Raw genomic sequence first — 24663 nt, 5'->3', positions numbered from 1 at the left:
GAGGGTTTGGACTCGCCTCTACGAGAGCGCCCGCCAAAGCGAGGTTGCTAGGCGGGTTGAGGCTGAATCCAAATGACGTAGGATGGGAATCGGTCGGTACCTCTTGGTCGACGAGCGGCGATAAAGTCACGTCGGGAACTGATTGCACCGTCGTCTCGGGTATGAGGGTGACGTCCAGCAAGCTTTTCGCGAGCGCGCTGGCGTCGTCCGCTTGCTCGGGACAGGCGTGTCGCGGGGAGACGGCGCTCGTCTTCGTCTCAAGCACGAAGTCGATACCCGGTGCGCCCCCCGTTGGGGTGCCGGCGCTGTCGACTCACTCGACAGCCGACGAGGCGCTGCCTCCTGCTTGGCCTTGGTTGCCCTGCCTTCCCTTCCGTCGGCGGGGAAGAGGGCGGGATGAGCTCGAAGGTTGTTCTTCCACCACGCGGGGAAGACGTCGTTGATTCCGCCGCCGGCGGGCGGGCTGTCGGCCGCCATTGTCGTTGTCGCGCGACGGTGGAAGGAGTATCATGTCGTAGCTGCCGTCGAGGGACATGAACTCAAGACTCCCAAAACGGAGCACCGTCCCGGGTTGGAGAGGTTGCTGGAGACTGCCCATCTGGAGCTTGACGGGAAGCTGTTCGTCAACACGCAGCAGGCCCCTACCTGGCGCGCCAACTGTCGGCGTTTCGAGACCGGGGGGTCCCTGGGCCGACGAGTGAATGTAGCCGCGTGCCCCAGCCCAGATGGGTCGAGCGCGAGGGCGAGCGCGAAGGGGGGAGAGCGAGGCGGCCGGAGTCCGGCGTGAGAGAGGTGGGAATCCCGCGGCCTTCGTGTTCGTCCCGCGCCTAGGTCGGGTGCGCTTGCAGTAGGGGGTTACAAGCGTCCACGCGGGAGAGGGAGCGAGCGGCTCCAGGCGAGCGCCTGTCTCGTCCTCGTCCCCGCGCGGCCAACCCTCTCTAAGAGGGCCCTGGTCCTTCCTTTTATAGGCGTAAGGAGAGGATCCAGGTGTACAATGTGGGGTGTAGCAGAGTGCTACGTGTCTAGCGGAGGAGTGCTAGCGCCCTAAGTACATGCCGTTGTGGCAGCCGGAGAGATTTTGGCACCCAGCTGGTGTGATGTCGTGGCCGTCGGAGGAGCGATGGAGCCTGGCGGAAGGACAGCTGTCGGAGCGGTTGAGTCCTTGCTGACGTCCTCTTGCTTCCGTAAGGGGGCTGAGAGCCGCCGTCGTCACAGAGTACGCGGGGCGCCATCATTGCTTATCTGGCGGAGCTAGCCAGATGGGACGCCGGTCTTGTTCCCTGCGGCCCGAGTCAGCTCGGGGTAGGGTGATGATGGTGCCTCCTGTTGACGTGGCTGGCCTGCGCCCTAGGTTGGGCGATGTGGAAGCTCCTCCGAAGCCGAGGTCGAGTCTGTCTTCCGTGGCCGAGGTCGAGTCCGAGCCCCTGGGTCAGGCGAGGCGGAGGCCGTCGGCTGAGGCCAGGGCGGAGTCCGAGCCCTGGGGTCGGGTGAAGCGAAGTTCGTCGTCTTCTGGGGCTGAGCCCGAGTCCGAGCCCTGGGTTGGGCGGAGCGGAGTTCGCCGTCTTCCGGGACTTAGCCCGAGTCCGAGCCCTGGGTCGGGCGGAGCGGAGTTCGCCGTCTTCCGGGACTTAGCCCGAGTCCGAGCCCTGGGTCGGGCGGAGCGGAGTTCGCCGTCTTCCGGGACTTAGCCCGAGTCCGAGCCCTGGGTCGGGCGGAGCGGAGCTTCCTATGGTGCCTTCGACAGGGCCTGACTGCCTGTCAGTCTCACTCTGTCAAGTGGCACTGCAGTCGGAGTGGCGCAGGCGGCGCTGTCCTTCTGTCAGGCCGGTCAGTGGAGCGGCGAAGTGACGGCGGTCACTTCGGCTCTGCCGGGGGGCGCGCGTCAGGATAAAGGTGTCAGGCCACCTTTGCATTTAAGGCTCCTGCGATTTGGTCGGTTGGTGCGGCGATTTGGTTAGGGTTGCTTCTTAGCGAAGGCAGGGCCCCGGGCGAGCCGGAAATATGTTCGCCGTTGGAGGGGGGCCTCGGGCGAGACGGAAATCCTCCGGGGTCGGCTGCCCTTGTCCGAGGCTAGGCTCGGGCGAGGCGTGATCGAGTAGCCCGAATGGACTGATCCCTGACTTAGTCGCACACATCAGGCCTTTGCAGCTTTATGCTGATGGGGGTTACCAGCTGAGAATTAGGAGCCTTGAGGGTACCCCTAATTATGGTCCCCGACAGTTAGACAGTGGACCGGAGCCGTAGCTGAGGAACAATCAATCATGTGCCCTGGCGTAGAAGTCGATGATCTCCCTAAGGTCGAGGTGTAGCTAGTCAACACGCTGTTGTTGATGGCATCATAGACCAGCTTATTGACCTTTTCGATGGAGGCCCAGAGGTGAACAAGGTAGAGGTCCAACCCAAGGTTCGTAGCAATGTCGTTGAACTTGGTGTTGAGTATATGGATGATCTCGGAGCTCTCGTTGTTCATTCTCTCAGAAGTCAGAAGGCGAAAACAAGTTTATCTAATTGATTAATTCAAATCACACATGGGTTTCTAATTTATTGCTCTATGAAGCAACTAACATACATATAACTATTAAGAAGGTAATGTAGACCAAAACGTGTCCCCGCTCACCATGCACCTACTCTCCCACTCACACTGCATGCAAGCATGCAACTATGCAAGTTATGGGTGCTCCCTCATCCACTCATGCTGCATGCAAGCATGCAACTAGCCTCCGAAGCTAGGCCCTGTGTCTCCCTTCGCTCACGCTGCATGTGTTCTTGTCGAGGCAAATTTTTACATGTGTTCTTAATTAAAATGAAAATTTGAAGAAGCTAAGTGTAGCTCAGTTGGTCGATAGTATACATGTACGCCCACATCCGATCCCTCAAGTCCAAGTCATTGTCGAGGCAAATTTTTGTATGTGTTCTTAATTAAAAACCCTTCTATGTTGGTCAAGTTTTTTAATAAATATATATATAACTATTAAGAAGGTAATGTAGACCAAAACGTGCCCCCGCTCACCATGCACCTACTCTCCCACTCACACTGCATGCAAGCATGCAACTATGGAAGTTATAGGTGCCCCCTCATCTACTCATGCTGCATGCAAGCATGCAACTAGCCTCCGAAGCTAGGCCCTGTGTCTCCCTTCGCTCACGCTGCATGTGTTTTTGTCGAGGCAAATTTTTACATGTGTTCTTAATTAAAATGAAAATTTGAAGAAGCTAAGTGTAGCTCAGTTGGTGGATAGTATGCATGTACGCCCACACCCGATCCCTCAAGTCCAAGTCATTGTCGAGGCAAATTTTTGTATGTGTTCTTAATTAAAAACCCTTAATTAAAAACCTTTCTATGTTGGTCAAGTTTTTTAATAAATATACCCTGTTTCTTAGGCATACTTCTCTTTGTGCACAATTATAACTATTAAGAAGGTAATGTAGACCAAAACGTGCCCCCGCTCACCATGCACCTACTCTCCCACTCACACTGCATGCAAGCATGCAACTATGCAAGTTATAGGTGCCCCCTCATCCACTCATGTTGCATGCAAGCATGCAACTAGCCTCCAAAGCTAGGCCCTGTGTCTCCCTTCGCTCACGCTGCATGTGTTCTTGTAGAGGCAAATTTTTATATGTGTTCTTAATTAAAATGAAAATTTGAAGAAGCTAGTTGGTGGATAGTATGCATGTACGCCCACACCCGATCCCTCAAGTCCAAGTCATTGTCGAGGCAAATTTTTGTATGTGTTCTTAATTAAAAACCCTTAATTAAAAACCTTTCTATGTTGGTCAAGTTTTTTAATAAATGTACCATGTTTCTTAGGCATACTTCTCTTTGTGCACAATATATAGAAAATGGTGTCTAACTATCAACCACCGTCAAATTTACTCAATCATTTCCACAACACTTTTACAACATGCTGCTTATAACTAGCAGATATGAATGCTCATATGTGAAAAGTAAGGATATGAAACTTATACCAAATATCGTGTTAGCTACTCACAAGACTACAAGAGTACATTATTTATCTCCGAGATTGTTTGATCTATTTTAACCTACTTATCAATGTATATAGTTATGTTATGCTAGCTCTGATGGATGATCAATTCAAAAGGATGAGCTGAACCGTGTGCATTTGGTTCTTTCTCGTCCTTCGAAATTGGGTTCTTTTTTTGTTATCAGGTGCAAGAACACAGGGGTAGTCCGACGCAGAGCCCACCACAGATTCTTGTCGTGCAACAGTTTGCTGAACCAATGTCATCCCACTCTCTGCTAGTCACAACCAAGATTCAGTACCATTTTCGCAAGTCCTGGGCTTCAATCTTCCAAACCTGTCAACAGGATGGGGATCAATTCTGAACACATGTTTGTTACTTCACCAGGACAAGAATTTCTGTTTAGACTAGCTTTTACCCTACATAGATGCGCTGTCAGTACAATGCAATTTTTATCTACTATTAGTGGTAAATACGTACTAGATCATAGCCCTGGCACCCTTTTATTTGAGACAGAGACTCTGCTACCTTCCTTAAACTGGCGCACTTGTCACCGGATGTTGTTAATTTGTTATGGCCTAGTAGATAAAGCAACGTAAAGTAGCAATCACAAATAAAACAGGATGTCAGCAATGCACATTTTCCTCATATTTTTCACAAATAAAATAAAAAGAACAAACTGACCGGACAATATGGCTCTTCTGAAGATAACCAGTACGTCTAGATTTATATTAACGAATTGTTGTCATGTAGATATTTGATTAAACAGAATTCAAAACAACTGCATTATACCATCAACATAGATTTACTTCTCTAGTGCTCTACTATTTGTCGAGTGCAAGAAGTGAGAATTTAAATGGTGAATTTTGTTTGGGTCAAAGCATTCTAACTGCCACCCGAAACTTGTGTACTGCCACTTCTAAAATGAAGATAATGATCACCAATTGTGACTTGCTGTACCATACAAATATCTACTAGTATATATAACTTCAAAAGTAGAGGCAAACATAAGGGTGTGAGAAATAGACAGAGACCACGTTAAACATTTGGGATTCTAAGAATCGATTCACTAACTCTGATGCCATCACAAAATAAGCATACAAACCCTTGAGAATAGTTTTGCTACTAATGTTTCCTTTTTAAATGTCAAAAATTCCTAAAAAATCTCAAATAAGCATTATGTGATATGATATCCCAACAAGCTTATGCAAAGTTCCTTCGCTGTTCCAAGGAGAAAATGTTGGTATACAATATGAAATGCTGATCAAGCTATGCATTAAATAAATAGGATTAAGCATTAAGTGTATGCAAACACAAACTAATATTGAAGAGGAACCAGTCTATGTTGTACATCCAGACATGTCTGCGCATGAAACTTGATGTTTACTGAAAAGTTTCAAGAAGAAATTTGCCATGGAATAGAGATAGACCAACCTGTATTTCAGTGTATATATTTTAATACATCATGTAAAGAATCTATCTATTCTTCACAAATAGCCAACAGAAAATATATGATCACCTGACTCATTCTTGATGATTACTCATCTGCTGCCTCCTCCGAGTCTGAGAGTGGTAGCAGGGTACCAAGTCCAATAACATGCCCATTCAAGCATACAAAATACTCGACGGAATCATCATAGGCACCCAGTCTAGCAGAAGCACTCCTTGGAATCATATTTTCCTGGAACATGTTCCATAGCTTCGACTTACAATAAGAGCACAACTCCCTTGGATGAAACCTAGCCCGCTTCTCAATCAACATCTTCTTCACTCTTGAAGTGGCGAATGACTTAAAGATGCCTCGAAAGAAACCTAAGTCGCCTTCTTCCCCTTGATCAAGATGCTCACATGGATCTGACACATACAACACGTCTGACTTGCATGGCAGAGGCAGGAAACTCCTGCCCGCAGTCCTAGAAAAGCGTGTCCTGAACACAAAATGGCCTGGAACATGGATGTTATTGAAGAGCCCCCCTTTTGTGCAGCCATTGCAATAGATGAGCAGCTTCCCCAGCGCTTTCCAGTTCCCATCAACAATGTGGCTACCACCTGAATGCAAATCCAGCATCATCTTTGAAGCCCTTGCATGACAGAACTCCTTCCACAGCACCTGCTTGGCAACCTCGTCAAACCACTTGCACACACATGACAGGATAGCAATCAGCCTTGGGTTCCAGTTCATGTGGCGGAAGACGAGGAACAGAGCATCCTCACTGAGATGGCCCTTGATGCAAACACAGCTCACAGAGTGCGTGCAGCGATGCTGCTTCACCACCAACACCATCTCTGGTGATCAAATCACTAGAGCAACGATGTCCACCTTCTCATCCCCCCTTCAATCCTGTTGTACAGAAGTGCTAAAGCTAAATTATTTGACAGTTATAATTGATTGATTGCAGTGCTGTCTGCTGTCAATCAAAGAAAAATCATAGGAATGGCATAAGCGCAGGAAAACACGTGTTCCTTTTATCATTAATAAATCTGAAAAAACCAACATTTCACCATCACGTGTACACGCGAGGAAACCACCCCACAGTTAAGCTCGAACCAACAGTACGAAATGCTTCCTGGGTGGAACGTATATATCAGAAGAAAACCCAAATGTCCGCCTAGGAAACCTAGAGGAGAAGACTTCATGTAGCTGCGTGCAGCAAGCAACTACGGTCAACCAGACAGAGCAGGCAGTGCAGGCGCTCACTTGCTCTGCGTGCAGGGTTCTCCTGGCAGCGTGGATCGGGAGCTCCACGACAAGATATACACAGGTGCGATTCTTCGCGAGCGGCACGGCATAGGCGCTACTCGAGCGCTAGTTCCAGTCGCATTCTCCACTCGAAGAGAGGATACGGGGCTCGCGGCCAAGCGAGCACACAGCGACAGTTACGCCATTGAACACGCGTTGCGCATCCATTTCCACGGGAGATACGGAGCGACGGGGAACCGAGGCTTACCTGGCACGTCGCCGCGGGTCGGCTGAAGGCGGCACCGGAGAGGAGGGGAGGGATTCGCCGTGGGCGTCACATGCGCGGCCCCTTCTCCGGTCGCCGGCGTGGAGCGCGAGACCGAGAGCGAGACGGGATGGTGGACGCGAAGGGATCGGAATCGTCGGGCCGGATCGAGCCGCACCGCACCAGATAGCCCTCAGGCGGGGTGCGTTGCGCCGCGCGGGAGCCAGGGGCATAACCGACCATCCACGCGGGACCGTGACGAGGCATGGTCCGCAGTCCGAGGCGCGATGCGGGGACGGGACGGCGGAAGCGACCGGGCGAGGCGCGGGGTTTACGGAAACGCCCCTGCGCCAGTCGGCGTCCGACTTGGTGCGGTGAGGCCGACACCGGCAGGGCGAGTTGAACTGAGGCGTCAAGAGAAAGGAAAAGGTGATGGACGCGCGTGGCCGCGAATAACTCCAGGTGGAACCGCCTCGGGGCCAGGAGCCGGGACACGGGGTGCCGCATGACTGCATGAGGTTCTCCGCTGCACGGTGGGATCGTACGGCACGAACGTGGACCGCATAATACGTTGGATATTTTCGATTGGGCTGAGAGGAAGTTTATAATAACAGTGGACGACTTTATGATGTAACTAGGTCACCTATAATCAAGATTATACAATAATACAAAATTGTATATTTAATATTTAGCTCATCTCTTTCTCTTATAATCTATCTTGAAATCGGTAAGCAGCCAACTTTTAGGTGACTATTAGCGAGAGCAAGTTTAACTACCACATGATTCAAGCCGTACATTTAATATTTGATGTACTTTCTATCTCACAGACACTTTTAGAGTCCGTGTGCAGCCTACTCTCAGCTGGCTACTAGTAACGATTAAGGAGTATGTTTTTTCCCTTTCCTTCTCTTACCATAAATCTGACATAACATCTTTGCAGCCCACATGTTGATACTTCAATTTTTTCTTCATATCTTTTTCTTCCACGTTACCATGAATCTGAATCATCTGATGTGGTATATCTTACAACCCGTCTACAACATTTTGTTATACTTGCTCCGAGGAGAGGAACAGATAGAGGAAGAATGAGGAGTGATGATGACCCCCCCCCCCCCCACCACACACACACAAAAGGAAATTGATTAATTCGCCTTGGATATTCAAATTTTCCCCTATCACGCATTAAAAGGTATTTGGTTTAAAGAATCAATTTATTTTAGATGAGGTGGTGCATGAATCCATTCCACCAATTTTATGGAATAAACCCATTCCTCGTATTATTATTAATTATTAGCTTATGAGAAATAAAATAGTGATGAATCAACCTATTCTATTCCACAAACCAAATAAAGAATGAGAAGTGAGAAGATGGACTACCTTATTCGACAAACCAAACATGGTATAATATACAGCTACTGAACAATGTATTGATCTCAATTTACCTGATCAGTGATCGCGTTGCATATTCTCTAGAAAAAGGAGTGGCTATGCAATCTGTGCATGAATGCAAATGTCAAGGATCAGCAATACTACTTTGCAACATAACCGGCAAAAGTTTTATTTTCTTCTTAGGTTTCGTTGTTTTACCGAGCATCGTTGAGGCCAGAATCAATGGCACGACTTTTATGTTCCAGTTTTCAACACGTCCGTAGCTTTCCCTAGCAGAATTCGGTGGCGAGATTCACCAGTTGCACAGCTTTGCGTTACAGACGCATCATCCTGCCGTAGACAAGTGCAGTTCGTTTACATCTCAAGCTCTCAACCCTCCAAGGACAGGTTATACTGGTACGGTTACACCAAGCTTCCGGTCGTAACCGTCTGTAGAACATGGAGCGTTGCCGCCCAAACCCAACCACCGCCAACGTTTGTGAAAAACAAGTGGAAACATATTAAGCTTTCATCCTAACAAAAACATACAAAAATAGTTAACGGGCGACTGTTTTGGGAGCAAAAGTCCACGTCACTGAAAACCATATGCGTAATCGTTAACAGCTCTGCTCAATGATTGGGCTTGGATCCTCGTCTTCCCAGCAATCTGGTAGGGATCAGCGGTAAACTCCAGGAAAAAATAGCCTTCATACAAAATTCAGAAGTTTTGTAATTAAGATTACTGTGTCCAAACATTTTCAAGACGACCACATAAATGTGATATACGAAGTATAAAAATTGTTTAAAGAAAATTGGATGCCCTGAATGGTTTAAAAACTCACCTCGTTTTCTGTTAGAAAAATGCACCAGATAATCCAAGACTTGATTGGCAGACACGTCACTCAGCTTCTCAGGATGTTTTCAAAGTCTGGTCATAACTTTTCCTGCCTTCATTTTGGCATATTCATGAACTATAGTAGCCGTGCTTTCTCTGTGTCGCAGATAGAACTCAGCAAGCAATATCCTATTTTCTTCAGGCAAGAGATCACCGTGATGGCCCTGATAAACCACCAAACATGAGATGCTGATAGCTAGTATTAATAAGTCATCAGGCAACTAGTGCAATCTTAAAATCTGATCATTGGACTATCACGATTAGTCATCCAGTTAGCTCATGGACTACTAGCCTCAGAAAGAAATTGTGAGAGACCCAGCTGGGCTTGGGGCACTTGGGCACAGGTCCTTTTGTTTTTAGCCCACAAGTGACCATGCTTGATGCTTGCTTTGTTTAAGAATTCATGGTAATGTCTTTGTTTACTTGTGCTGTAGTCTCCTAGTGGCAGTACTTCTAGAGTTGCACCAAACAGGCCTTTAACTACCCTATAGTTGTACAGTTATTCTGTTTACTAGTATACATCCTTAGTAGCAGTCAGCAGGGAAAGTAGGCAGGAAAATTATACTGCTAGACTAATGGAGTAGTCACTGACCAGTCAGACCAGACTGACGACTAAAAACATGATTATTTTGCTGATCAGGACCATACGACTAGACGGTTTGAAAACATCGCTGACAGTTAAGAGTTAGCTTACAGCAAATATCATTCCACGATTGTCTCATTTAGAGGTGCATTTAGCATACAATATATATGGATTGGAACATAAATAAATCTGTCCATTTTTGTAGGGGGAAAAGGTCAATTCAGATCACTTCAAAATCTATCAGTGAGTTAAAAGGTGACAATTTAAATAATCCAATAAATGGACCAGATTTGCAAATCAGTTATTAAACTCTACAGTGGTTTCTATATGAATTGTCACAATCCAGGTCAAAAAACATGTATATGCCAAGTTTGGTAGTTTTAGTTTGTGTTATTGATTGATTCTTCTATAATAATTCAAGAGCCAGCTTATTGAGTTTACAGTTTACACCTAGAACTCGTAGAAGCAAAACATAGTTTATGAGACAAGACCCACGATCAACATATATTAGAGGCTGCTCTTTGCAAGATTCAACTTATCTTAAACAATCTATTTAGACATTCGGTATCGGAGCCTAGAGATATCGAGTTCAAATTTTGTGAGGAGTGTTGGAATACAAATGAATTGTCCACCTCCTTTTATCAGCTTAAGATTTTGAGTTGAAATGGTTGGTGCATGCAACTCAATATAGACGACTTCTCTTGCTTTCAATAAAAACAGGACTAAGTGGTCTTTGGTCAATAAACAGGTATTTGGTAACAAAGGTATAGCGGTATGAGCACTATTATTGTAAAGTTCAAAGATAAAACAATGTTTCTTTTTTCTTGGCTGAAACCTGAAAGCCAAAGGTAGCAGTACCGTATGATGATAGATAAACTTTGCTAATAGTGGGTTGGGTTTATCATGTCTTCTTTAAGGTACGATGATAACTAAAATGAAGAAAGTCCACTTACCAGGCGGGAAACTCTATCACAAACAGCATGGTGCATGAGGATTCCAGCTGCAACAGATACATTAAACGAATCCACCATGCCTTTCATTGGAATGCTGCAGTGCAAATCTGACAATTCTAGAGCATCATCACTTATACCCCTGCCACCAAAGAATTAGTTAATACCCAACTTTTTCGTTGTACAATGAAATATTAATGTATCAGCTAATCTATGTATCATGATGGAAATAAATGCATACACTACTCTCCACAATGAGGTACTTAAAACTTTCTAATGCTAGCATACGTGAATTCCTGGTTTGTGGGTTCAAAACTTCAAGGCCATAATACAGAACATGTTTACATGATATACAATATATGATTCATGGCACTGCAGCTATCCTAATATCCTATAAACCGGGGAGCATATGTACTCCTTTTGCAAGAGGAGAGACTCAAAATACAGCATCGCAAAGCTAGTAAGCAGATCTAATAAATGTTTCCATAAAAAAATGTGCCTTAAAAAATAAAGGGGTAGAAAAATACAATGGAAAGCACAACCTAGTAACTGAGTGCTTCATTTTAAGTATTTCTAAATGTAATGTAAATTCAACAAAAGATACATATACAAGGAACAGCTCATACCTAAGCTCATTGCCCACAACAATAGCTGTTGGTTGAGACCAATCCATATCATACACACAAACCTAAGAAAATTTGGAACACAATTATCCCTTCAGCCAGAATAAACCACCTTTAGTCAGAAAAGTTAAATCCTGATGAATGGTGAAAAACGGATACATATGTCATCAATTTCACTTCAACCATCCATTTGTGACACGCATAACTTAATACTCTGGGTATTCTTGATGACCAAACGCACAAACAATACAGTTTGACAGCAAATATTTTCTTTAATAGACGCATCTTGTCTCTATAAATCACTGGACATACTATTTTCACTGTTTGTACAAAACAACTGCAGTTTTTCACAGAAAAGAACATATGACCGTGCATTCAATGACACATGGCATCTGAAATTCGTGCAGAATAGTGGATCGTAGATTTCCAAGGAAACCGATAGATAACGATGTACAAGAGTGAAAAGGATACCAAATCCCCAAAATGTTGAAGTGTGAAAAAAATACCGAATCAGTTCCCAAATAAGTGGTCGCAATGCGATAACCGCGTTTTTTTAATGCACTGAAACATTCTGCAGGTGAGTTCCATATCTCAATGTCAAGCCATTTCTCAGCACCCATGCTCACATGCCTGTTGTCTCTATACCTGAAAAAGCAAAGAAGCATTTGAATGAAGAACAGTTTACTTGAGTGGAACCTATCATTTCAAAAGGATGTAATATCAAACTTGTGAATTTTCACCCTTAATGGATATCTAGTTTAACGACTCCTCGATAAACTCCTATATGCTAAAAAAATCTAAATAAAGCACAAGATCCTTGTGAAAACACTAGAACAACAGTAATAAGCATATCGTTATTCTTGAACGAATTTTGTCAGATTCATGATCCATCCAAGTTGAAAACTAATTAGGGTCTGTTCGTTTCGCATGGAATGAAGGGGTGGAATAAATCTGGCTTGGATTCCTTCAATAATTACTATAAGTTTTGGAGATTTGGAATTAATCCTGGTCTGTTCCAGCAGAAACGAACGGGCCCTTAGTGAGAGTAAGATCCAGTAACCAATCTGGCAACTCTAAGAATGCAGATCATTCTGTTTAGTGTTTATGTAGGGTCGTTTTCACAGTTCTAAATTGCAACAGCATAGCTACCAATCATTTCCCAGCAATCATGTAGTTTAAGCTCATTGGATACAAAATGCACGAGCCCAGAAACAATACTTCTCAGCTGTCTGGCACCTCAACATAGAGAAGGCAGTGTATTATGCAAACTACTACTCATTTTGGAGGCGAGGTAAAGTTAGTGAATAATAGATCGGAAGTAAACTCGAAGTCAAAAATGTGCAGATGTGGTGCTCTAAAAATCACCAGCCTGAAATCTTTTAATGGGGTTGCTGATTGCACCAAACTCATCCCATCCAAACTAGGTTCTAGAGTCGCATCGATTCTCACTGGCCACTCACAGTCTTGAGTTTGATGAAGTAACTCTAAAAGAGTAGCAATTCAGTTTCACTCTTCACCTGTGCCTCTCCCCACACACACAAATGAACAACAGTAAGTGAGGTGATATGTAGCAATTCAGTTTCACTCTTCACCTCTGCACCTTTTGCTGCTATCACAGGAAATGACGTGCACGGACTGCACGCCGAGCGCGTCCGCGGAGCGGAACGCGGCCGAGACGTTGCCGAAGTCGGAGAGGCCTTCCACCACGAGGCAAACGGCGTAGCTCCGGTTGCCAACGGCTTGTCGAATCCGGTCCCGCCGCGCCTCTAGGATGTGCGGCTCCAGCACATCTATGACCTCCCCGCTGGACAGCTCCGCGCCCCCGGCCGCGGGCCGGAACGCGTCCAGGTAAGGGAACCACCTCCTCCGCCCCCCGGGCACGGCGTCGCCGTCGGCGCGGCGCTGGAGCTTCATGAGGCGGTCGATCCGGCCGCGGGATCCGGCGGGGGCTGAGGTCTCAGGCGGGCGTGGGTGGAGGAGCTGCTCCACGGTGTCGACGCCGTCCTCGTCGTCGGGAGCGGCGGCGGAGAGAGTGGAGGCGCGGGGGCGAGGACCGAGAAGGCGGAGGAGGGGAGGCGAAGGTGAAGGCCTGCGGGGCCGCGGCAAGGAAAAGGAGGCAAAGGCCGTGGAGGTGAGCGAGGAGACGGATAGCGCCTTGGTCGCCATTACTGGGGTCGCTTGCGAGGTTTGGGGTCGGGGGGCTTCCGCTTCGGGGTTTGGGCATGAGCAGAAGGCGCTGAAGCGTACTGTTGCTGACGCTGTTGGAGGCGAAGCGCACAGCAGGATCCACTATGAGAGTCCTGGGCCTGTTTGGTTACCGTAGCAGGCCAGCTTCCGGAGGTCCTTCTGCGCCAGGCCCGCCAACTTGCACGGCGGGTTTGATGTGCAGAAACGGACTACACACCGCGGAAACCACAGTTCCTGCCACGCAGCGCAACGCATGAGTCATGTGAGGTCTGCACGTCAACAATGTGAGGAGATCCAAAGAGTTAGGTTATTGAGATGTGTTTGGTTTAAGATCAAAGTAGGATGAGGCTGGAGCGACATCGTTCTCTCGAATTTTTAGATCACGTCACCAAAAAAATTACTCCGGTGTTTACCTTGTTCTTACGTGACTATCATCCGAACACTATATAAATTGTGACAACTTTTTTGCATCCATCCATATACATCTAATCAAACACACTAATGGTGCCAGGCACCAGGCACCATCTCGTTGCCTCCGGCCTCCCGGTGCGGTCTGGTGTTGGCTGCAGCGGAAAGACCATGGTGGCTCGTCGGCGAGCAGAGGCTTGCCATCTTCTTGTTGCGGGCGCCGACGAGTCTTGGGACTTTGGCAACACCAGCGGCAGCGACGGAAGGACCAGAGCGGGGGCGAAGGTCATACAAGCGTGGGCGTCTAGATTGGGGAAGGAAGTATCCACACGGAAATGAGGGAAACCCTAATATTAGTTTTCGGGTTAGTTTAGAGTTGCTCTTAGACTATGTATCTAGAGAAATTTGTGCCTAACTCCGGGCCAGTCACCCGCCGCCAGCCCGCCCCCACCTTGGTCCTACAACGATATCATATGGACATAATTTTAATACGAACAAATAATGATCCCCTCAATCAATCATACGGTCAAAAGACCGCTGCCTGTGTCCGATATATGTTGTCGATGGCTATAGTTTATCCAAGATGCTGCGTACAAGTATCTTGTGCCGGTTACAAACACCAAACCAGAAGAGGCAAGATCGCACGTGCTGATATGCTACACGCAACACGTAGCCCGATCCAGCTCCAGCTGTGATGAGCTCTAATAAAGTTGCTGCTGCTCTAAACAATCGTCACCGAGTTTCGTCCGGTTTCGGTCCAGGAATATATCACAACTCAGCTGGTCATGTAGACTGCTGGCTTGTAGTTTAGTGGAGAGATGATGGCGTCCAGGTCACCACAGGGGCATTGGGGCATGCAACGCAGTGTAAATTATCTTTGCAGCCCACGCACATGTTTCAATTTTTAATTTGTCATTTTTCAAAAAAATATTCATAACATGGAAGTTGTATTGTAGATTTCGATGGAACCTGCAACTTTTGTAGATAAAATGTTTTTTTTTATTTTAAATCGTTTAGATATCCAAATAATGTGCTAAATTTTCAGACAACAAGAACAAAAGGGAAAACAAGGTGAGATGGTAGGGACGGATCGCAGAATAAATCGCACACAAGAAAAAAAAACACGCGATGATGGTGCGGATAGCTAGAAGGTGGTAATTAAAACACTAATTAAATGCATTGCCACGCACGTGCCAAGAATTCATACGAGAGCACAGGACTGCTAGAGGAACTCTGAATTTAGTTGCACATGCCTATCACACGTGCAGTTGAATTCCTGGGTTCAGATGAATTCTTTACTATACTAGAAAAGGCAGCGCCCTATCGGGTGCTATACCAGCTCAACTGAAAATAGCTTATGGATAAAACAAGAGAACTGATGGTAGTATCCTTGGATGGCTATACCAGTTCGTGAGCACCCTTGGATGGCTAACCATGTCGATGGTAGTATCCTTTCTAGCAGCTTACCGAGCATCAACAGGCACTGCAATACTGCACTCCGATAGCATGTGTTTCTGAGATTTGGTATCCCTTTGATAGCATAGCCTTGCGCATCAGATGGTTTGGATTCATAGCAAGGCCATATGTCTGCAAGATCCATAGCCACACCAAACCGAGATGACCGGCTCTCTGCTGGAAGTACTTCATTCATGATTTCCTGCTCTCCTTTTGCAATCTCCACATCATGGGTAGTCAGCAAGCCCTCCTTCGTAAGCAGGTCGACAGAATTGATATCATCCCTCACCAATATAGTCAACCAGCCAGTGATGTAAATCAAATGTTGAGCCTTGCTTATAGCATCCAAGATATCTGTCCAGCACCTATGTAGCTCACAGTTCTTGCCATCAGCGAGCTGGATCTCGGTTCTCCGGATGCCCCTCGCCCAGTTACAGTCCTTGCCCACATCAAAGAACTGAGGCTTCACGGGGAGGTTGGGGACGGAGTAGGCGCCGCGGTTGAGGTCCATTGTCGAACACTTGGTTGGCGTGGTGACGAGAACCTGCTCCTCCTCTGCGTGCACCGCCAACTGTAGAATAGAAGGAGCCAGAGATGGTGCCGCGTCGTCCAGAACAGAATAGCTGTTGGCCTCGATGTCGACGGGACCACGCTGGACGAGCTCCGTGGTGAGGTGAAGCGGTACGGCGGACTCGGCCAGCTTCTGCACCGCCGCGGCTGCCTCCATGGTCGCGCAACCCTTGGCCTTGTCCGTCTCGGCCAGTGCCCGAGCAGCCTTAGCGTCACGGTACGGCTCGTCCACCACCGCAGCATGCGTCGGTGGTAGCGCGAGGTAGGGCAGTAGCAGATTCCCCACGGTGAGAAGGAAAGGGGATGGTGAGGCGGCCGCTCCCATCGCCGCCATGGCCTCCTCGGCAGAGGAGTCCTCTTCCTCGTTGGTTTCCCCGGCACGGAAGGGCGGCGGAATGAAGCGGTGGAAGCTAGGCTCATCGTAGGTGACAGCGCGAGTCCTGGCGCTGCTGTCGGCGTCGGAGAACTCCATTGTCGAACACTTGGTAGGCGACTTGCTGGTGGTGTTACAGTCGACGAGGACTGTGGCCGACGAAGTCCCCTCGTTGTACTCTAGTAGCGCGAGCACCTCGGCAATCTCGTCGTCGTTCGGCTCGTCGTAGCAGTCGTAGAGGACGGGAGGAGGAGCGGACTCTGACTCGAACGAGCCGAATAGCGAGGCGAAGGAAGAGGAGGTGGAAGCCTGTTCGCCGCCACTGCCCGCCAGCGCCGCAGTCAAGCGGAACTCCATGTGCGCCATCCCGACGAGAATCGTCTGCATCGCCGCCTCCATGGATATAGAGTGAACAGGATGCCTAGTTCTGAGAAGCCGTTGTCATCGAGGGGCGATGAAGGATCGATCTGGCAATGGGGAGGAGGTCTGCGATGGTAGGGTCGGCGGGTGTGCGACGGCGGATCGTCATGGCGGCGGGGGAGCAGGTCTAGGATGGGAGGGATGGAGGTGGGTGCGCGTCTACGCGAGGGACTGTGACGACTGTATGCGACGACTGTCGAAAACTGTATTTCGAGTCCGAGCAGAACGACACACGTGTTGAAGACAGATGGGCTGTGAGCCCGCAAAGTGCGGGGAGGCCTCCAAACCGCGTCGGGTTTTAATACTTTAGATTAAAATATCAGTTTCAACGGTCGTCCTGCGTAGTTTTTTTACAAAAAAAGTCCCTTCATTTCTTAAAAATGAACCCGCCGTTCCTCCGGATCCTCCGCGTGGCGGCCTCCTTCTGAGCCCCCACCCGTCCCGGCTCCCTCTCTATCCATCCTCACCTCTCTCCTGCAATCTCTCTCTATCCATGTCCATCCTCGTTTGTCTCCCGCAATCCAAGGAAGGATACAACTCAACCAATCTTCTCGAATCTAGTCGCATCGCATCACTTTCTCCACTGCCAGATCTATCCCTAGCTCTGCGCGAGCGGGCACTACAGGAATCCTAATGATTCCCGTCGGCCAGGATAATTCCCGTCGGCCAGGGAAAAAGCCGACGGGGATAACGTAACTCCCGCCGGCTACACAGAAGCCGACGTGAATAACTTAACGCCCGTCGGCCAGAGAGTAGGCCTACGGGAGTTAACTTAACTCCCGTCAGCCAGAAAATAGGCCGACGGGGATTACTTAACTCCCGTCGGCCAGAGCGCAGGCCGACGGAGATAAGGCTTTTATGAGCGCGGGTTCACCCGCGCGGGCTCATTTCTCTGTCTATCTTCCTAGCCGCCGCCGCCTGCCCTATTCTCGCCGCCGCCTCTAACCGCCGCCGCGCCGCCGCCCCTCCCCGCCGGCGTGCCTTCCCGGCCGAGCCCGACACCGCCCCTCGGAGCGCCGCCCGTCCACGCCGCGCACCCGGCCGCCCGGCGCCGCCCGTCTGCCGCCGGTCCGCTGCCCGTCCTCTCGCGGCGCCGAGCACCTAGCCGCCCCACCGCCGCGCGCCCGTCAGCGCCGCCGCGAGCCCGGCCGCCCGTCCCCGCCGCGCGCCCACCCGTCCGTCGCGGTCGTGCCCGCCCTCGCTCGTCTCCGTCGTGCCCCACACCGCCCACATTGCCGCCGGGCCTCTCGGAGCGTCGTCGCTGCCTCCTCGAGCGCCGCCGCCGCACCCAAGCGCCGCCTCCGCCCCCGACCGCATCTCCGAACCAACTACGACACCCACGTGAGTTAATTGTGTGTGTACATGTTAATGCATTGGATTGTGAATGTTAATTATGTGTGTACATGTTTATTTTCGTCGGGTTTTTATGGCCGACGGGAGTTAACTTTCATGTGATTAGTATTAATTTAATAACACATGTGATTAGAGTGTGATTATAGTTAATTTAATATCACATGTGTGGCTTCATGTTAGGTAATTATTTATTGTATTCTTATAGTAGATTTAACTTATACTATTGAATTGTTAAATTTGATGTTATTTATTGATTAGATTTAACTTATAATATTAGGATGTATGAATGTTTCGATATTGATTAATTTGATGTTATTTATGTGTATATATAATTATTTATGTATATATATAATTTTACTGCTTACCTATAGATGTATATATGTATGTATATATGTGTGTGACGTGTAGAAACGTGATTGTCTCACACACACTCTTTACTCGTACACAGCCGCAATAATGGGTGATAGACGTGATTGGATGTATGAAGGTTTCAAGAAGGGTGGGTGTCACACTAGTGAATGGTTTGCCAAGACGCAAATATTTCTGGACCATGCAGCTGCTTTGTCACAAATAGATAATATTAGGTGTCCATGCAATAAATGTAGAAATATGACGAGCCACACCAAGAGGCAGGTCACACTACACCTGTGCTCGCATGGTTTCGTGCCAGGCTATAAGGTCTGGTATCTCCACGGTGAAGATGCTGAACGAGCAGCAGAAGTAGAAGTTGATGACGGTGAAGATGATGTTGATAGGATGGACCAGATGATTGAGGATCTGCATCCTGAACTGGCACCAGATCATCATGATTCACCTACACCGGAGGTTTAGAAGTTCTTCGACCTACTCAAAGCGTCAGAAGAGCCTCTTCACGGGCACACTGACGTGACCGTCCTCGAATTCGTGACCCGACTGATGTCAATCAAGTCAAAATTTGCATTTTCAATTAATTGTTACAAGGAGCTTGTGGATTTGATTAGCGAAGTTCTTCCTACGGGTCACAAGATGCCCAAAGACATGTACCAGTCCAAAAAATTGCTTGAAGGTCTTGGTATGGAGTATGAGAAGATTGATGTTTGCCAAGACAATTGTATGCTTTTTTGGAAGGAACATGGCAGAGAACAAAAATGCTTAAAATGTGGGAAGTCAAGGTACGTGGAGCTTGTAAATGAAGATGGGGAGAAGGTGGTGACAAAGGTTGCACATAAACAGCTTCGGTACATGCCTCTCACTCCTAGAGTGAAACGTTTGTTTCTCTCGAGGAAGACCGCTATGCACATGAGGTGGCATAAAGATTGTATGGACAAACAAGATGGGTTAATGGTGCACCCGTCAGATGGTGATGCATGGAAGGCTCTTGACAAATTTGATCCAGATTTTGCCAGCGATGCAAGAAACGTTCGTATCGGCTTGGCAACTGATGGTTTCACGTCGTTCAATATGATCGCTGCGTCGTATTCATGTTGGCCTGTCATTGCCATACCGTACAACCTTCCACCTGCTCTTTGCATGAAATATGAGTTTATGTTCCTATGTCTTGTTATACCTGGGCCTGAGCATCCTGGCGTACGCCTCAATGTGATGCTTCAACCACTGATTGAAGAGTTAAAGAAGCTATGGCAAGGTGTGGAAGCCTATGACTGCTTCAAGAAGCAGAAATTCAATCTTCGTGTTGCATATCTGTTCTCGGTTCATGATTTTATGGCGTATGGTATTTTCTCTAGATGGAGCGTGCATGGTAGATTGACGTGTCCTTATTGTGCTAAAGACACATATTGTTTTCGTCTTAGTGCTGGTGGCAAGATATGTTACTTTGATTGCCATAGATGTTTTCTACCCTTCAATCACCCCTTCAGAAGGCAGAGAAAGGAATTTAGGAAGGGCACCATTGTCACGAAGGGACCGCCCAAGCGACATAGTGGGATAGAAATTACAGAAGAGCATATGAAACTTGTCCTAGACGAGAGTGGTAAAAGGTATCAAGGTTTTGGTGAGGAGCATAACTGGACTCACATATGTGGCTTGTGGGAGCTTCCTTATGCTAAGTCATTGATTTTGATGCACAACATCGACGTCATGCATCAAGAGAGTAACTTTTGCCAAGCCCTCATAAATACATGCATGGATTTCCCTGATAAAACGAAAGACAATGACAAGGCATGCATGGACTTAGCAGTGATATGTGATCGTCCAACCCAAATGCTTAGAGAAAACGGAGGCAAACTAAAAGCTGACTATTGTCTGAAATCTAAGCAACAGAAAGAAGTGATGAAGTGGATGAAGGATATTAAATTCCCCGATGGTTATGTGAAAGGGAATTAGGCTTACACCTAGTTCCTAAATAATTTTGGTGGTTGAATTGTCCAACACAAATAATTGGACTAACTAGTTTACTCTAAGTGCATAAGTTATACAGGTGCAAAAGGTTCACATTCAGTCAATAAAAAGACCAAGTGTTGGATTCAACAAAGGAGCAATGAGGCAACCGAGGGCACCTCTGGCTGGAGGCACCGGACTGTTCGGTGTGCACCGGACAGTGTCCGGTGCGCCCAGAGGACACCAACTCAAACTCTTCGCCCTCGGGAATACTCGGAAGCCGGCGCGCTATAATTCACCGGACTGTCCGGTGTGCACCGGACATGTCCGGTGCTCCTAGGAAGCGCGGTCTCCGGAACTCGCCAGCCTCGGGTTCGCGCGGCAGCCGCTCCGCTAAAATTCACCGGACTGTCCGGTGTGCACCGGACTGTCCGGTGTGCCAGCAGAGCAACGGCTCCCTGCGGCGCCAACGGCTCCCTGTGGTGCATTTAATGCGCGCGCAGCGCGCGCAGACGTCAGGCACGCCCATACCGGTGCACCGGACATCAAACAGTACATGTCCGGTGTGCACCGGACACCCAGGCGGGCCCACAAGTCAGAAGCTCCAACGGCTAGAATCCAACGGCAGTGATGACGTGGCAGGGGGCACCGGACTGTCCGGTGTGCACCGGACTGTCCGGTGCGCCATCGAACAGACAGGTTCCCAACGGCCACATTTGGTGGTTGGGGCTATAAATACCCCAACCACCCCACCATTCATTGCATCCAAGTTTTCCACTTCCCAACTACTACAAGAGCTCTAGCATTCAATTCTAGACACACCAAAGAGATCAAATCCTCTCCAATTCCACACAAAGCCCTAGTGACTAGTGAGAGTGATTTGTCGTGTTCATTTGAGCTCTTGCGCTTGGATTGCTTTCTCTCTTTCATTTTTTCGTGTGATCAATACTCACTTGTAACCAAGGCAAGAGACACCAATTGTGTGGTGGTCCTTGCGGGGAGGTTTTGCTCCCGGTTGATTTGAGAAGAGAAAGCTCACTCGGTCCGAGGGACCGTTTGAGAGAGGGAAAGGGTTGAAAGAGACCCGGCCTTTGTGGCCTCCTCAACGGGGAGTAAGTTTGCAAGAACCGAACCTCGGTAAAACAAATCTCCGTGTCTCACTTGCTCATTCGCTTGGGATTTGTTTTGCACCCTCTCTTGCGGACTCGTTTCTTATTACTAACGCTAACCCCGGCTTGTAGTTGTGTTTATATTTGTAATTTCAGTTTCGCCCTATTCACCCCCCCTCTAGGCGACTATCAATTGGTATCAGAGCCCGGTGCTTCATTAGAGCCTAACCGCTCGAAGTGATGTCGGGAGATCACGCCAAGAAGGAGATGGAGACCGGCGAAAAGCCCACTACAAGCCACGGGAGCACTTCATCGGAAGAGTCCCGCACCAAGAGGAAGGAGAAGAAGAAGGACTCCTCCAAACGGAAGGAGAAAAAGTCTTCCTCTTCTCACCACAAAGAGAAGAAGGAAAAATCCTCTTCCCACAAGCCGCATCGGAAAGGCGACAAGCATAAGAGGATGAGGAAAGTGGTCTACTACGAGACCGACACTTCATCAACATCAACCTCCGACTCCGATGCGCCCTCCGTCACTTCTAAGCGCCAAGAGCGCAAGAAGTATAGTAAGATCCCCCTACGCTACCCTCGCATTTCCAAACATACACCCTTACTTTCCGTCCCATTAGGCAAACCACCAACTTTTGATGGTGAAGATTACGCTAGGTGGAGCGATTTAATGCGATTTCATCTAACCTCGCTCCACAAAAGTATATGGGATGTTGTTGAGTTTGGTGCACAGGTACCGTCGGTAGGGGATGGGGACTATGATGAGGATGAGGTGGCCCAAATCGAGCACTTCAACTCTCAAGCAACAACAATACTCCTCGCCTCTATAAGTAGAGAGGAGTATAACAAAGTACAAGGGTTGAAGAGCGCCAAGGAGATTTGGGATTTACTCAAGACCGCGCATGAAGGTGATGAGCTCACCAAGATCACCAAGCGGGAAACGATTGAGGGGGAGCTCGGTCGGTTCCGGCTTCGCAAAGGGGAAGAGCCACAACACATGTACAATCGGCTCAAGACCTTGGTGAACCAAGCGCGCAACCTCGGGAGCGTAAAGTGGGATGACCACGAGGTGGTTAAGGTTATTCTAAGATCACTCATTTTCCTTAACCCTACTCAAGTTCAATTAATTCGTGGTAATCCTAGATATACTAAAATGACCCCCGAGGAAGTTATCGGGAATTTTGTGAGTTTTGAGTGCATGATCGAAGGCTCGAGGAAGATCAACGAGCTTGATGATGCCACCACATCCGAAGCTCAACCCGTTGCATTTAAGGCAACGGAGGAGAAGAAGGAGGAGTCTACACCAAGTCGTCAACCAATAGACGCCTCCAAGCTCGACAACGAGGAAATGGCGCTCGTCATCAAAAGCTTCCGCCAAATCCTCAAGCAAAGGAGGGGGAAGGACTACAAGTCCCGCTCCAAGAAGGTTTGCTACAAGTGTGGTAAGCCCGGTCATTTTATTGCTAAATGTCCCATATCTAGTGACAGTGACCGAGGCGACGACAAGAAGGGGAGAAGAAAGGAAAAGAAGAGGTACTACAAGAAGAAGGGCGGCGATGCCCATATTTGTCGGGAGTGGGATTCCGACGAAAGCTCAAGCGACTCCTCCGACGACGAGGACGCCGCCAACATCGCCGTCACCAAGGGACTCCTCTTCCCCAACGTCGGCCACAAGTGCCTCATGGCAAAGGACGGCAAAAAGAAGGTTAAATCTAAATCCTCCACTAAATATGAATCCTCTAGTGATGACAATGCTAGTGATGAGGAAGATAATTTGCGTTCCCTTTTTGCCAACCTTAACTTAGCTCAAAAAGAAAAATTAAATGAATTGGTTAGTGCTATTCATGAAAAGGATGACCTTTTGGATTCTCAAGAGGACCTCCTTATTAAGGAAAACAAGAAACATGTTAAGGTTAAAAATGCTTATGCTTTAGAAATTGAAAAATGTGAAAAATTATCTAGTGAGCTAAGCACTTGCCATGAGATAATTGACAACCTTAGGAATGAAAATGCTAGTTTGAATGCTAAGGTTGATTCACATGTTTGCAATGTTTCAACTTCAAATCCTAGAAATAATAATGTTGATTTACTTGCTAGGATTGATGAGTTGAATGCTTCCCTAGCTAGCCTTAAAATTGAAAATGAAAAATTGCCTGTTAAGGCTAAAGATCTTGATATTTGCAATGCTACTATTTCCGACCTTAGAACTAAAAATGACATGTTACAAGCTAAGGTTGTAGAATTAAAATCTTGCAAACCCTCTACATCTATTGTTGAGCATGTAACTATTTGTACTAGATGTAGAAATGTTGATGTTGATGCTATTCATGATCATATGGCTTTAATCAAACAACAAAATGATCATATAGCTAAACTTGATGCTAAAATTGCCGAGCACAACTTAGAAAATGAGAAATTTAAATTTGCTCGTAGCATGCTTTATAATGGGAGACGCCCTGGCATTAAGGATGGCATTGGCTTCCAAAGGGGAGACAATGTCAAAATTAGTGCCCCTCCTAAAAGATTGTCAAATTTTGTTAAGGGCACAAGGCTCCCATGCCTCAGGATAACGAGGGTTACATTTTATACCCTGCCGGTTATCCCGAGGACAAAATTAGGAAAATTCATTCTAGGAAGTCTCACTCTGGTTCTAACCATGCTTTTATGTATAAGAGTGAGACATCTAGTTCTAGGCAACCAACCCGTGCCAAGTTGCCTAAGAAGAAAATTCCTAATGCATCAAATGATCATGCCATTTCTTTTAAAACTTTTGATGCTTCTTATGTGCTTACTAACAAATCCGGCAAGGTCGTTGCCAAGTTGGTTGGGGGCAAACACAAGGGCTCCAAGACTTGTGTTTGGGTACCCAAAGTTCTTGTTTCTAATGCCAAAGGACCCAAAACCGTTTGGGTACCTAAAGTCAAGAACTAAAATTGTTTTGTAGGTTTATGCATCCGGGGGCTCAAGTTGGATACTCGACAGCGGGTGCACAAACCACATGACCGGGGAGAAAAGGATGTTCTCCTCATATGAGAAAAACCAAGATTCCCAACGAGCTATCACATTCGGGGATGGAAATCAAGGTTTGGTCAAAGGTTTGGGTAAAATTGCTATATCAC

At 47.6% G+C, this 24663-nt stretch overlaps 2 protein-coding genes across 5 annotated transcripts; both read right to left on the bottom strand.

Moving 5' to 3' along the window:
• Positions 1 to 3837: 3837 nt before the first annotated feature.
• Positions 3838 to 7320, bottom strand: LOC100192674 (uncharacterized). 4 transcript variants are annotated; one of them, XM_023300456.2, is made up of 3 exons: positions 6933 to 7320; positions 5504 to 6341; positions 3838 to 4320 (listed from the first exon to the last, which is right to left on the bottom strand). In XM_023300456.2, the coding sequence occupies exon 2, from the start codon at positions 6266 to 6268 to the stop codon at positions 5522 to 5524; it is 747 nt and encodes a 248-aa protein (XP_023156224.1). In that variant the 5' UTR covers positions 6269 to 6341; positions 6933 to 7320; the 3' UTR covers positions 3838 to 4320; positions 5504 to 5521. The 4 variants fall into 4 exon arrangements, with proteins under 4 accessions (XP_023156224.1, XP_023156226.1, XP_035816259.1 ...); XM_023300458.2 differs by having other exon boundaries at positions 3838 to 5418; positions 5504 to 6325; XM_035960366.1 differs by having other exon boundaries at positions 3838 to 4562; positions 5504 to 6325.
• A 1309-nt stretch (positions 7321 to 8629) lies between these two features.
• Positions 8630 to 13575, bottom strand: LOC100502395 (uncharacterized). Its single transcript, NM_001196873.1, has 6 exons — positions 12949 to 13575; positions 11855 to 11993; positions 11352 to 11413; positions 10729 to 10867; positions 9140 to 9356; positions 8630 to 9002 (listed from the first exon to the last, which is right to left on the bottom strand). The coding sequence occupies exons 1-5, from the start codon at positions 13512 to 13514 to the stop codon at positions 9219 to 9221; spliced, it is 1044 nt and encodes a 347-aa protein (NP_001183802.1). The 5' UTR covers positions 13515 to 13575; the 3' UTR covers positions 8630 to 9002; positions 9140 to 9218.
• Positions 13576 to 24663: the final 11088 nt, after the last annotated feature.

Source organism: Zea mays, chromosome 7 (assembly GCF_902167145.1).
Source record: "Zea mays cultivar B73 chromosome 7, Zm-B73-REFERENCE-NAM-5.0, whole genome shotgun sequence".
Taxonomy (NCBI): Eukaryota; Viridiplantae; Streptophyta; class Magnoliopsida; order Poales; family Poaceae; genus Zea; species Zea mays.
The sequence above is the reverse complement of the archived record's forward strand: the minus strand, read 5'-3'. Positions and strand labels throughout refer to the sequence as shown.

Coding starts and splice junctions, on each gene's coding strand:
- LOC100192674 (XM_023300456.2), bottom strand. CDS start 6,268: ATGGTGTTGGTGGTGAAGCAGCATCGCTGCACGCACTCTGTGAGCTGT.
- LOC100502395 (NM_001196873.1), bottom strand. CDS start 13,514: ATGGCGACCAAGGCGCTATCCGTCTCCTCGCTCACCTCCACGGCCTTT. Junction 11,414..11,854: donor CTTATTTGGGAACTGATTCG/GTATTTTTTTCA, acceptor AAATTTTCTTAG/GTTTGTGTGTATGATATGGA. Junction 9,357..10,728: donor GTGATAGAGTTTCCCGCCTG/GTAAGTGGACTT, acceptor GTGGTTTATCAG/GGCCATCACGGTGATCTCTT.